Source organism: Harmonia axyridis, chromosome 2 (genome assembly GCF_914767665.1).
Source record: "Harmonia axyridis chromosome 2, icHarAxyr1.1, whole genome shotgun sequence".
NCBI lineage: Eukaryota > Metazoa > Arthropoda > Insecta > Coleoptera > Coccinellidae > Harmonia > Harmonia axyridis.
In genome coordinates, this window is record NC_059502.1 from 25,907,745 (window position 1) to 25,922,756 (window position 15,012).

General features: G+C 30.6%; 1 protein-coding gene across 1 annotated transcript; it reads right to left on the bottom strand.

The window, feature by feature from the left end:
* Positions 1–2,345: 2,345 nt before the first annotated feature.
* LOC123673963 (E3 ubiquitin-protein ligase CBL) lies at positions 2,346–9,220 on the bottom strand. Its single transcript, XM_045608746.1, has 5 exons — positions 8,447–9,220; positions 8,203–8,349; positions 7,714–7,983; positions 7,388–7,610; positions 2,346–5,148 (listed from the first exon to the last, which is right to left on the bottom strand). Exons 1-5 carry the CDS (start codon positions 8,989–8,991, stop codon positions 4,936–4,938), a joined length of 1,398 nt encoding a protein of 465 aa, XP_045464702.1. The 5' UTR covers positions 8,992–9,220; the 3' UTR covers positions 2,346–4,935.
* Between the last annotated feature and the right edge of the window lie 5,792 nt (positions 9,221–15,012).

Here is a 15,012-nt window from a genome sequence, read left to right on the forward strand (position 1 = left end):
TTGGAAGACAACATTCGCCGTGTTATTGCCGATATACGGCCACAAATGTTGGAAAAGTCATCGAAAATTGGACGTCCAGATTGGACTACATTCGAGCCAGCCGTGGTCATATGCCAGAAATCATATTTTAAATGTAATGCCACAAGATTATCTTGCGGATAAATAAAATTCATATCAATCGAATAATCCATCGTTGTTTTATTGCAATTTAAAGTTCTATAGCTCTAAAAAAAACACCCTTTATTTTTTTGGGTTCTGAATCCGAATCTGAGATTTAGCACCAAAATTCTGTGACGGAACATTAAAAAAAAATACAAAAAAAATTTAATCTTCTGACGTTTTCTTCCATAAAGTTTTTTGTCCGAAAAACCTGGCTCAAACGATAGTTCAAAATTGGCGTATTATATTTATCTCTGCTGAAACTCAGTTGATGGGGTAGTTTTAATTTCTTCGATTTATTATCTCTGTTTCTGGGGTACAGAATTCAAATCTGAAGTTTGCCACCAAAGTTTCATGATAAAACATTGAAAAAAATGCAAAAAAGGTGATAACTATCATTTTTTACCGGTTTTTTGCATATAAACTTTCTACTCATAAATTTGAATTTGAGTACTCTGTTGTATAAATACTACGACGGTATTTTTCTCCTAAATATATTCATAGGAATCGATGTAAAGAAATAAACTAAATTTCAAAAAGTGATTTTGAAAATGCTTTTTTTCTCAAAACATACTTGAAAAATAAAACTAGTGAAAATAGACTGAATGGGTTGGCTCTTTTAAAGTTGATATATTTAAAAAGAAAAACATAAGATTTTTTTTATAATATGTGCATCAGACCGGGGACTTTTCAATGGGCCTAATACATAGCTTATAAATAATAAAATAAATTATATTCGTAAACACGATAAAAGTATAATTATAAAGATTCCAGAAAAGGAAAACTTGGTATGACTTTTGAGTTCTCTTTCTTTCAAGCGCCTATTTTTCTAGGGGGCCATTTGAGTTTTTTTATATGACATTTGTTGTCGCAATCAAAACAAGATTTCATATTTCCAAAATTTCAACCCGGTCTGGTTTGATGTCCCTGAAATGTTGGATATTCCTCTTGAATTTTCTCTGGTTCCTAGATGACGCGATCATGTCGAAAATATCTTATAGATTTGAAACTACCAGAAAAACAAAATCCCAAACGGTCATACTCACGCCGAAATTCCTAGTCATTTTGTCCATTAACGAACTGGTCCACAGCAATCGAGAACATAATTAATACTCTAAAACTTTCAAGTTTCTATGTTTTTCCGTTTGAGTTTCGTATTTACGGACGGGCAGAATTTTACCTAAGCCCAGATTCGTTTCAGATCATTCAGACGAAATTAAAAATAGAACGATGTGTCGCTGTTGAACGAGGTACTCAAAAACACCGATATATTTTCATTGTTTTCGTTTCATTCTTATTGCGCTCTTGGAATATTTCGTCATATGGTTCCTATGGTGACCAGTCGTGACCATATACTATGTCAATAATTAAAATACCTAGTTGAAGAGGTTACCAAAATTATTTTTGTTGCTGAGTTTGGACCGCTATTATTTAAAATCAAATGATCATTTAAATATCGAACATAACATTTCAAGAATTACCCGGCTATGTTCAGTTTTTGTTTAAATTACACTAGAATTCATTGGACACAGCTTTTCCAAAATAAGGAATAGAAGATCCCGAAACTCTTATTATTATTAATCACAAATCCGAATCCTACATGGGTGCCGAAAGTTGAAAACTAAAAAAAAAATAAGAAAAGCACCGAATTCTGTACCCAAAATTTCCATGATTGCAGATACGATCGGGTGTGTATTTGAGCGCTAGTTATCATGCGTAATTTGCTCTCTTCGAGACCGCATGATACATATACATATCGGTCTACTGTTGTGAATTAGATGGTCTTTTAAGTCAATTTTTAGTTTTTTCAGTAAATCTCATCTTCAAAAATTTATTTAATTTTGATCCTTTCTTATGAACAAAGTCTCTGAATAATATTTGAAAGAGAAAACAACAAAGATGAGTTATATATTGAAGATGTTGGATATGTAAATTTTTTCGATATATTGTTGTCTTATAATGAAATTCTGCGTAGGCGTCGTCAATAGAATCCAAGCCAACAATGATCAATTGAAATGCAAAGTAACGGCAGGGGAAATATTTCATCTATCATGTGAAGATTAGATACATGTTATTGAACTATAGCTACCTAAATGCTTCAGAATTGAGTCATCAAAAAAGTGAAGAGGAATAAAGCATTCAGCTATATCAAACTATTCAATAGTGATGAAATAATATATCAAATATAATTTCGTTATAATTTATTAACGAAGTATAATTATAATAATGATAAAATATAGATACAGTATTCAGAAGATTAAAAATAAATAAATGATTTTTGCATAATAAATATCAGTACCTAAACGATTTCGTAATGTCCTGGCTCGAAGATGGAAAAGTCAGAAAGAAAGAACAAAAAAATTAGACAATCACTGATCAGAGTAATAAAGAAAATTCAATCATGAGAATATTGATTAAGGCTTCCAATTTGGTGTTTTCTTTCTGATTTTTCCATAACCTACTTGAAATCTACATCACATGAAGAAACAACTAGGAATCGAACGGAAACCCTAAGAAAAAAGAATATCAAAATTAAAGCAATATAGGTGAGAATAAATGCAGAATTGCATATTCTCTTGAATATTAGAGTCGAAACCCATTCAATTCTGGCCTCAGATAAGATACTATTAGGTACATACTCTACTTAATACAAAGAATATTTTACCTTTTCCCGCATAAAATGATCATTTACAATACATAAATGATGAATACTAAAACCAATAAATAATTGAAGGATGCGTAAGAAAATACATTTTATCGTCGAAATGAGTTTTAAAAAAATACATACAGAAGAAACAACATATCGTTGGACAATTTATTGCACTGAGAATTTTATCACGCCAAGTTGGAGTTATTAAGGAAATAGGTATGAATGCATTGAAAAAAGCAGAGTGTTTTTGAAAGTTTTCTTCTTGGAAGACACTACATGGTGTCCTCCCTCTTCTTGTTTGGAAATAATTCGTACAAATAACCTGCCTAGTGAACAAAAGAAACTACTTTTGTGTATTGTTATAAAAAGCTTTATCCAAGGGTCAGTGAAGAAAATGGCACATTTTTACAGCACTAGTATTTCACAATATGGATATAAACAAGACAAAATAGTATTTATTGATAATTGGGAAACTTTGTATTCCCTATTTTTACTAAGAGCATATTTATTTATGCTGCATTTGTAGCTACAAATGTTTATTTTGAAATTTTGATTATTTTTGTATAATTCCTGAATTTTTGAGTCATCTTGTTTTTTGGCAATTATGCTACACCTAGATTTTTAGATTACTTTCTAAAACACTCTCAAAGTTTCAATAAAATTCAAATACATGAAATTTAACACTGAGAAATACCTGCACTTGAAATATTATTTAGAATTTCTTTGAAGACTGCTGCAGTGCATCAGTTCCATTTCTTTTTCGATCTTCACAAAAAATACATCTTCATTACATTTGGGAAAAAAAATTCCTAACTTAATGCAAATAATATAATTTTTGATATGTTTCATAATTTATTACATCAAAGGTGAGTAGGTTTTGAATGATATGATTATTCCTCACTTTGTGTTTATTGTTTGTTTAAAAGATTGATTAAATATTATTTTTATTTCACTGATCCTGAAGAGCACTATTGAAATTTAACAATGTATTGAAGCAGTCTTCAATGACGTACCTGAACTTGAAATATACACATCATTGTATCAAGTATCTATTTGATTTTGAAAATATCTGAATTACGTTGAAATTTTTAGAAAATGATTGAAACGAATGTTATTTGATTTCATGTTGAAGGGTTTGATCTAAAATTAAAAATTTCACTTAGTCGGAATGCACCATAGTATGTAAGAAAATAAACAGCCTAACAGAATAGCAACCAATATTTCTTAATAGTCAAGCTGCAGCATTTTGCATCAGTCATTATTATGTCTGTTCTGCATCGACATACTAAGTGAACAAATATTGATGCAGAGCATGTGGTGAAAATCTACCTTACCACATAAGAGATTTATGAGAAACTTCAAAAATTGGTTGTTGTCAAATGATAATTTATTCAATGGATATCAGTAATATAAACTTAACAAATGAGATTTATTGGAAAATTATTCCATTTTGAAAACGGCAAAAACTTGTTCACTTTTGGATACTAATAATCAAAAATATATAATTATGATAATTTAGTTATTTCAAATGGAATCTGAACTGGAACTTTTAAATTTGGGAGTGTAAAAAAAAATTTTGATTGTTTCACTAAAAACATATTTTAAAGGAAAGAGTATAGAAAAGCATGACAAAAGACTTATTTATGAATAGAATCTGAATAGTTGATGTGTTTCATTTATTGTATTAGAATGAATTGCTAACACGATGAAAACATTATATTTAACCCTTTAACATAAAATGTTCTAAGAGGAAATGCCCTCAAATGAAAATCATATTATGAATTCCTATATTGATCGACCTGAAGAAAGAGTATCAATTTATAGAGGACAGTTGAAATAAAAGGATGAAGTTTGTACTTGTATCATAGTGTGGATCCAACGAAATTCTTGACATATATTTCCCTTAATATCTAAATGAACCTTTAGAAATCAGCATCAATGGATATTGAACTTTTTCAGCAAAGCAGTCCTGCTTAAACCAAACCAACCATTTTGTACATATACAAATGAATAATGTGGTATCCCTCTGAAAATTACCGTTACCTGTGTAAGGCCCCAATTAATAAAGAATGATTAAAATTGGCCTTTGCCAAAAGTAAAGGTACATCCTATAGTAGTACTTGAAGTCATTCAACATAGCTATGAGCATTGTTGTGAATATTATGATCGCTTGACATTTCCATCTCTACATCGTCTTCATCGAGTATACATACATTATTTGCATTCTGTGAAATCCTTTGTAAATTATGAGATTTTTTTGGGTCGAAAGGATCAACCACGATTTGTTCTGTGCCTTTAATTTCTGCTCTGCAAAATGGACAGCCCTGGCCTTCTGAATCCTGTAAAAAGTTTATCAAATGGATACAAAGTTTTTTCCACAAATAAGGTTCAAGTTGTAATTGCAAATTTTGTATTATTTTTTCCGTGATGTAGAGTTAATATTGTTTCTTCTTTATGGTCTATTTTTAATTCATATTTTATTTGTTGCGATGACATTCTTTATTAGGTCAGAGAATTGAAGCAGGTGTTCTAAACTAAATGGGGAAAATGCTCCATGAATTGAACTATAGTTTAAGATGAGGAGTAATTCTGTAGAAATGGGAATTCTGTACAATATCTATTTAAAAAAAGATGAGCAACATGTTGCGAAAATTTCTGGCCAAATAACATGTTGCCTCTTTTTCAATAGGTGTTTATACTGGTATGGGTAAACAGCCCTCATGCCAGCACGTTTTTTCCATAGTATGTAGATGTGTACTGTCAGAATTTTGGGCGCTCATTCCTATCGCAACTACCGAATGGATACCCTTAAGAACTTCCCAATTTTCATACTGAAAAATATAATGTACATCCATAATGAAAAGGATGATTTCTATTTACCTCAGATTTACATCATCATGGTAAAACTGGACTCGGGAGGTATATACCCTACCACAAACCTGGATTGCATTTTAAAGGAGTAAATAAAAATATTTTGAAAATCTTTCTTTGCGAAGCAGAATTTACAATTATCTTCATATATACAGGTATTCGAAAACAATGATATAGACCAAAGTCAACCTTTTTTCAATGTAACACCCTGTATATGAATTCAAAAATGGAATGGCAACTCAAGTAATCATGAGTTTCTTCAGATCACTTTATACCTTACAAACATCATTTACGAGGAAATGGCGAAACATTGAAAATATGGAATTTTTTCAATTGGTAATTAATAAAGAAACCAGTTATGCAGCCAATACAGACAATGTTTTTTCAAGTAAACATATTGGCTACTGCTATATAAAGAAAAAATAATAATTCTGGATCATACAGAATGATAATAATTAATATTAAAACATTTAACTACAAATAATGGCCAAAAACTTTCTTATTTCAAATGACACACCCAGTATTTCTATATCTTATTGAATGTAAAAATTAATTCTGAAACTATCTTTATTAGGTTTTCCTATACTCAAATCTCAAAGTTTTTCAAAGGATGCCATTTGAAAGAAGACTGTTTTTGGTCATTATATGTAGTTTCTGTTTGAATATTAATTATGATCACTCTGTATAATCCAGAATAGAAATTTTCTGTTCTATGTAGGAGTAGCCAATATGTCTACTTGATTCTTTTGAGCCATTTTCAGAAAAAACTTCATATGTTATGTCATAAACTTTTGATATACAACCACATTGCTATTGCGGATATTTGAATTGGGTATATGAAATTTAGTACATGTTTTCACTGTATCAAATTACATTTTCTGAAGGACAAACAATTTTATAATTTTCACCAGTGACGTCTGTATGGGTTTCACATTGAATATTTTTCAATCGAATTTGTTCAGGAATGAATGAGAATTTCAAAAATAATTTTTAATTTAAGAAAAAGCAGTGTAGTACCATTTTTTTCTCCAAATATATTCAATGCAAAACCCATACACACACCACTGGCAAAAATATTGTTTCTACATCAAGAAATTTATCTTGATAATATAGGTGAAAACATTACCAATTTTCATAAAAATATCTGCAATACCATCATTGTGGTTATAAAAAAAAAAATTTTTCTTGAAACTTCACCACCTTTTATCTCAAAAATTAGTATGTTTACGACATAAGTTCATATGAAGTTTTTTTAAATGGCCCTAATGAGTGCACCCTTAAATATTAGCATATCATTTAGGAACATGCTGTATATTATATGTAGTTGAAATCGTAAAATGGTGAGACCTAAATAAGTTGAAAATCAATAAAGTAAAGATAACAAAAAGAAGCTCTTTCCATTGAAATGTTAATCAGCCTAGTCTCGAGTAGCTCGGTATTCTGTTTTGTGATGTCTCCAAATTAAACAGGTCCTTTCTAATAAGAGATAACTAGAGGTATTATATGGCTTACAGATTATATGTACCAGGTGGTCCACCACAGACATGTATCTCATTTCAAGGGTGTATATATTTGGAATTTTTTTATGAATAATACACATTTTCCAACTTTAAAATGAAAGTATTATACCTCACTGGCAGAAATCTCTTTATATTTATTGGCCTTGGATTAAAATATTTTTTTGAGTAATAGTAGGTATGTACTTACAATTTGCCATGATGTGAGACAAGGTGTGCAGAGCAAATGTCCACATGGCTCTATTCGAATGTCCTTGTCATTTTCAGCACATATCTTACATAATTGGAATGTGCTTCCCATTTCACAGTAAAGTTCATATTGTTCTTGAGTGACAGCAATGTGGTCTTCTGGTGTAGGCTGAACCGCAAAGGATAGATCAGGATTTACAGGTCTACCATCTGGATATAAATAACTGAAAGACAAAAACTAATCAGAAAAAAAACCAATGAAACTATTAAGAACCCAAAACTAATCAACTGATTCTTCAATCAATCCTCATTCGATCATTTACTTACAATCTCTCTTTGTAACCATCTCTAAGTGCTTGTATCAAACTTTTGTTTTGTGGTATAGTTTGAAGTATATCTCCTTCTGGAGTTACATAACCAATAGCCCATTGACCTAACCTTGTACAAGAAAGTCGAAAAACGTAGCTCCCGGCCTTTCCTATGTATTTTTTCAGTCTTGCCTTTACTTCATCATAAGTCAGGAATGCAACATACCCTGGATGTGTTACCGCCAGTACCTGCCAGTTGCTTAACAGTGTACTCCATGGTTGGAATAGCCTGAAAAGAAATGCAAATCAGGATGTGGAAAATTACATCATTTTAAAATCTTTTATTTAAATTCAGTTGAAATATTAATTGAGCAGAAAACTATAACTTTATGAATTTCAATTATAAATCTAATAATGCTACAGTACAAATCAATGGGGTTTTTCTCCTAAAAAACCTCTTCATCAATAAGTTAAATATCAAAGTGAAAAATAAAATGAGAATACTAACCTTGTAAAAACATCAAACTCAAAATTTGATATAAAATCATTACATGTTAAATCTATTGTTGACTTCAACGCCATTGCTTCAAGTCCTGAACGAATAGGATGAACACTGTGAAGTTCTTGTTTGAATACTTTCCATGGAACAAGAGTGCTACAAAAATATTCAAAAATTATATAATTCAAGACATCTACAAACTGGTGCCTCAAAACATAGAATTATATATCAATCTGATGTAATATTAGCATACCTATTATTAAATCTAGTTCTCCAAAAGTCTGCAGCATCAGATTTAGTAATACGGAATTGGTCCCCTGCAAACACACCATTTGGAAACAAAGCTTTCAATTCACTCAACATGTGGCTAAATACAAGGCTTAATTTTGTGAGATTTCTTCGATAATGGGAGTTTTCATCAAACATCTTCTCTTTACCTTCTTTGAATAACTTTATAGCCTGTTTACATTTTCGTATCAAATTGATGATGAAGATATTGAAATATTCTATATTATGTAATACACTTATATTATCTTCATATTTAGAGTAAATGAGTCTTAATCTCTGGTAGGTATCAGGTAGAATATCCAATATAAACGGTGGAGAATTTTTCAATTTCATTTTGGGATGTTGACACAGTTTCACGACTCTATCCATTAATTTCCAGGTTTTGTCTAGAGATTGTTTATCAGTAACATATTTAGGATGACTGACGACATCTGAAAAAGCTCCTTGAAGTTTCCAAAATATCGTTGTTAGATTCTTATGGGGCACTTGACGATTTCTACCAGCCATCATAGGAAATACTGAACCAAATAATAACAACAAAACGAAATTCCAGTTACATTCAAAAACAAATAACTCAAATAAAGAATGATCAACGAAGAATATTAGATAGTTCCAACTTTGTATATCACAATAAAATCATTCAGTTGGAATAACATGAGGTTAGAATTTGTGTCAAATAATTAATTTTTGCTTATGCCAAGCTTCAGAATTCAGTTTTCATTTTCTGGACAAGTCGATCTAACGTTACATTTCGTTTCAGTGTTGCCAACTAAATTACTTAAAGCAATGTAAAATCTGGTATAATGACCAAATCAATAACGATTAACAATACGGATACTGCGATTAAATATGTAAAATGTTTATTTTATTGAATCAGAAACATTTTGATGATGTTACATTGATACATATTACTTAATGAAGAACAATCATTGAACTTATTACACTCAAAAACTAAGGCCAAGGAAGAAGAGCATGTTTAAATTAGTTGCGTTAATAAAATTTGTAGGAACTCAAACAAGATCTTTTTCAACAAAGTTTTTTCTATTAGTTATACTTTGTAACTTTGTAATTACAATATTTTCGCAATGAAATTTTATACATCTTTTCTGTACCACCAATATTTCTGATTGATATTATTTTTAGAAGATATTCATTGTAAGATAACATAAAATAAAATGTTTCTACCGAAACCTATTGAACTCATTAATTTACTGAATCATGAAATTCAATCAGAATCTTCGAATTGGAAGCTGGGTCCTGGCTGTTCTCTCGGTTTCAAATACTCGTGGAAGAAATTACGATTGTTCATTCATTATACAGAGTGTAACATAAGTGGTTGGCCATAGCCTAGTGATGAATACAGGATGAAGGTCATCCTGCCCTTTCAGAAACATAGCTTAATTGTTGTGTATCCTAAGTCTTAGTTCCGAAAATACAGGGTGATTAATGAAAATGGGCTTGAAATTTCTGATATCCATAACTTGAAAATCAGTATGTAGTTCGATTTTATTTAAATTTTGTGGGGTTTGTTCACTTCATACAACCCTTCGAAACATTTCATGTAATTTTAATCAGGGCCAGCTCTATATGCCGGAATTTTGCCGGGGCGGCAAATATTGGAGGGCGGTATTTTCTAATTCTTTCAAGAAATCCGAATTGCTAAAAGGATGTATTGAAATTTTTTTTTATTTCAACGAAATGTTCACTTCAGAATCGTGATATTTATCTCCTTAAGGAAATGAATATCACGATTCTTATTGCGGCGTGGTAATTACCACGCCGCAATAAGAATCTTTCGGTGCACAGAACTTCTTATCTTGTAAAAAATTTAATCTCGTTTCCAGATTTGTGATCAAATTTGATGTCGCTACAAGGATGACTGAAATATAATTGATTTAATGAAAAAACTTGAAATATTTCGTGAAATGAAAAAATTAACTAAAGAATAACCATCAACATTTCGACAATGTGTGACAAAATTTTTTGTTGCAAAAATCTTGTATGATCTTCCCTTGAAGTTTGGAATTTTTCAAAAGTAGACACCTTGTATATACATATAGCTTGCCTTAGAGATAGGCACATAAGCACATATCGAAATTATATAGAGTCCCCTATGATTGGTAAATATTTTTCACAAAAGAAATAAATTGTTGAAATGAAACACATTATTAGTGTTATCTGTGATTTGTCGTTTTATTCTCCTAAATGGGGAATTCCGCAATAACTAATAATATGTCTGCTGACACTCGCCGCGTGGTTTTCACATACGTCGTGTTGACCACTTTTAGGTGCTTGCTTATGTCAGAAAGAAGAGGTTTCTTTTATTGACTTTCGAAAGTTTTTCTAATAACTAGTCGGAATTATAAAGTAATTCGAAGTAATATGAGTTTTTTTTTTATGGAATTATTGGCCCTACAGTTATTTTGAAAATCTTTAAATCTCGAACATTCAATAATATACAGGGTACCTTAGGTACCTACCTACGTCTAAATGGAAGGGAACCATCCCAAATGTTTTTCATATATATTATGATGTTATTACTTGGTTATCATCCATTGTTATTTAATAAATAAGAAAATATTGGGAATATTGGACACAATTTTATTCTATTGTTTAATTTGTAACAACGCCGACGTTTCGAAACAGTTCGTTTCTTTTTCAAGGCTAAAAAATATAAATAAATATATAAGGCATACAATATGACATAACATGATAACACATTACCTAGTTACGACAAACAATATTGTACGTTTATTAAAATCATTAAGATAATCTTAAAGGAATCGAAATTCTTTTACACCGCAGATAATCAACATCAACATCCATTAAGTTATTTCCAATACGACAATGACATAAACATATGATTACGATAAAAATATTAAATGGACTTAACACTATTGACGTGGCCAGCACTCATCTTCTAATTATATTGTTATATATCGTGCTTAGGTGTTGTACATCTTCTCTATGATTAACTGTGTTATTTACTTTTATATTAATCATTTCGCTTATATTTCTTTTATAACCAACCTCTTCCCTATCAAGAATCTGTACATTATCAAAATCAAATTTATGGCCCGTAGTCATTTGATGTAAAGTTAAAGCTGTTTTATTAAAATTTATAACACTCTTACTATCATATTTATGTTGTTTAATTCTATCTCGTAAATATTGTTTAGTTTGGCCAATATAACACTTGTTACAGTCAGCGCAAGGTATCTTATATACTAATCCCGATTCTAAGCTATGAGGAGTTTTATATTTTAAATAGGTGAAAAATTTTTTTTTGTAGTGAGTAAATTATAGAAAGCACACTTGACATTTAATTCCCTCAACACCAAATTTACTTTATGAGAAAGGCCAGGTAAGTACGGAAACTTGAAGTACGAAGTAACAACTGCGTTGGAAGGAACATCAACTATATATCCAACATTAGAAGTGTGTTTACTTATTGTTCTATTTATCAAGTATAAGGGATAGTTATTCTGCTTCAAAATGTCTCTAACCCTATCTAAGTTCTTCGTATGAAATTTTTTGTTACTTAACTCTAATGATCTTTTTATCAAATTACCCATTATATTAATTTTTTGTTGCATGCTGTGATTGCTGAAGAAATTTATGCATCTATTAGTACTTATCGGTTTGGTGTACCAATCTGTGATAATATCAGAGTTTTTTCTAATTATTAACAAATCCAAAAAAGGTAAACTGAAGTAGAGAAAAATAATAGTTTACCTTTTTTGGATTTGTTAATAATTAGAAAAAACTCTGATATTATCACAGATTGGTACACCAAACCGATAAGTACTAATAGATGCATAAATTTCTTCAGCAATCACAGCATGCAACAAAAAATTAATATAATGGGTAATTTGATAAAAAGATCATTAGAGTTAAGTAACAAAAAATTTCATACGAAGAACTTAGATAGGGTTAGAGACATTTTGAAGCAGAATAACTATCCCTTATACTTGATAAATAGAACAATAAGTAAACACACTTCTAATGTTGGATATATAGTTGATGTTCCTTCCAACGCAGTTGTTACTTCGTACTTCAAGTTTCCGTACTTACCTGGCCTTTCTCATAAAGTAAATTTGGTGTTGAGGGAATTAAATGTCAAGTGTGCTTTCTATAATTTACTCACTACAAAAAAATTTTTCACCTATTTAAAATATAAAACTCCTCATAGCTTAGAATCGGGATTAGTATATAAGATACCTTGCGCTGACTGTAACAAGTGTTATATTGGCCAAACTAAACAATATTTACGAGATAGAATTAAACAACATAAATATGAGAGTAAGAGTGTTATAAATTTTAATAAAACAGCTTTAACTTTACATCAAATGACTACGGGCCATAAATTTGATTTTGATAATGTACAGATTCTTGATAGGGAAGAGGTTGGTTATAAAAGAAATATAAGCGAAATGATTAATATAAAAGTAAATAACACAGTTAATCATAGAGAAGATGTACAACACCTAAGCACGATATATAACAATATAATTAGAAGATGAGTGCTGGCCACGTCAATAGTGTTAAGTCCATTTAATATTTTTATCGTAATCATATGTTTATGTCATTGTCGTATTGGAAATAACTTAATGGATGTTGATGTTGATTATCTGCGGTGTAAAAGAATTTCGATTCCTTTAAGATTATCTTAATGATTTTAATAAACGTACAATATTGTTTGTCGTAACTAGGTAATGTGTTATCATGTTATGTCATATTGTATGCCTTATATATTTATTTATATTTTTTAGCCTTGAAAAAGAAACGAACTGTTTCGAAACGTCGGCGTTGTTACAAATTAAACAATAGAATAAAATTGTGTCCAATATTCCCAATATTTTCTTATTTATTATATTATGATGGTTAGTGAATGAGATATGTTCATTAATGTCCGTAGGAGAGGATGCAACATAATTCGATATGCATTTTGAAAGACTTCTTCTAGTCCTCCTGAATGATCTGTTCTTATGAGACTTTCATTTTCTTTCAAGTATTTTATAAGTGTGGTATCTACAAATTATTATTCTTGAAGAATTCTGTGGCGAAAAAGGAAAAGGATGATTCTCTCTGAACATTCTTGCAGCCGTCCTGGTCCTACATTTTTTATTTGATCTTTTCGATTTTTTTCGATTATTTGGAACAAGGGTTAGGGAGATCAGATTAGAAGAAGATAGAAAGACGGAATTTTCATCTGGTTTCAAGGACATGGCGAAAAGGCGCAGCACTAATTTTTTTAAAAATTTGTAAATTTCTTTATAGTGATAAGTAGAATGATTCCAGCTGTAGGTGTTCAAAAATCAACTGTTTGGAAAACATTAGGTTCATGTTGTTTTTTTTTCTTACGCCCCTGAATACATTTTCCTTTCGATCTAAACACCTTCAATGTCATATATCTCCTTCAATATATCATCTTTTTCATCTTATTCTCTCGAATAACTGTAAATGTTGAATTTTAGCTATATGTATTCTGTATGTCTATCTCCCAGTTGCAGGAAAGTGCATTGAAATTTAATGCCTTCATAAAAATTTCAATCTCCCACTAGGTATCCTATTGGCTACCTGGAGCGTTTAATGAATGATTAAAATTTTAATGCGGCATTAAATTTTAATGAAGATTCCTGCAACTGGGTGTATACTCATTAAATTCTGGGTAAATTCCCCATAATATTCATTCGGATAAATTTATTCCCCTTCAGTATCAACAGAGTGGTATTAGCAGATGAATCAGAATTAAATTCGCCTAATGGTATCTTTTTGTAATTGCTCTATCAGTTGGTCATCTTCGTGATATTTTCGATTCTCAAAACAGGTCATTCACACCAAATAGTAGCCAGCCTTCCTGTATAGCGCCTCTTACGGCAAAAAAGAGAAGCTTTTTCACTGTCGTTTTTCTGGCCATTTCATTATAACTCCACCTGTGGAAGGAAAAAGGAAATGCCAGCAATCCTGAGTTCGCGTCGTCTGTATTGTCAAAAAACCACAATAAGTGGACTCTCCAGTCCTATTTCACTCAATAATTCGCGAATCTAATAAGTAAAAACACTTAATCCTTAAAAATTCTACATTACCTATTCGTCAACAAAGTCGCATTCAAGAGTGATGCATCTACTTCAACGCTTCTCTATATAACTTTCAATAGGTACCTCTTCTATAGAAAGATGCCGGCATTTTGCCAGGGTGGCAAATATTGGATATAGAAAGATTCGAAGTAGGCTCATATTAGAGTCATATTTAAAATCAGCAAACTACTTTTTAACCATTGTTGTCGATGGAGAAGTATAAATATTTTTTTCATTAAAAAAAATATCTAATCAATATTCGTTTTATCCATTTTTCAAATAATAACAAATGTAGCTTTACTAAACTTCAATATCTTGATCCAGAATTGACTTTATGTTCCAATATATGCCACGCATCTTCTGAAACTAAGAACTAACAATATAAAAGTGGTATGGCACTGACCATGCCATCTAAAGGCCAGGCTTGGGACTTATTAAGTGACGTGTTACT

What these genes read in the sequence shown, in the direction of transcription:
- LOC123673963 (XM_045608746.1), bottom strand. Translation starts at nt 8,991, where the DNA reads ATGATGGCTGGTAGAAATCGTCAAGTGCCCCATAAGAATCTAACAACG. An exon ending in AGAACTAGATTTAATAATAG is followed by an intron (nt 8,350 to 8,446) that starts GTATGCTAATAT and finishes ATATTTTTGTAG; the next exon opens with CACTCTTGTTCCATGGAAAG. An exon ending in GTCTCACATCATGGCAAATT is followed by an intron (nt 5,149 to 7,387) that starts GTAAGTACATAC and finishes AACTTTTTACAG; the next exon opens with GATTCAGAAGGCCAGGGCTG.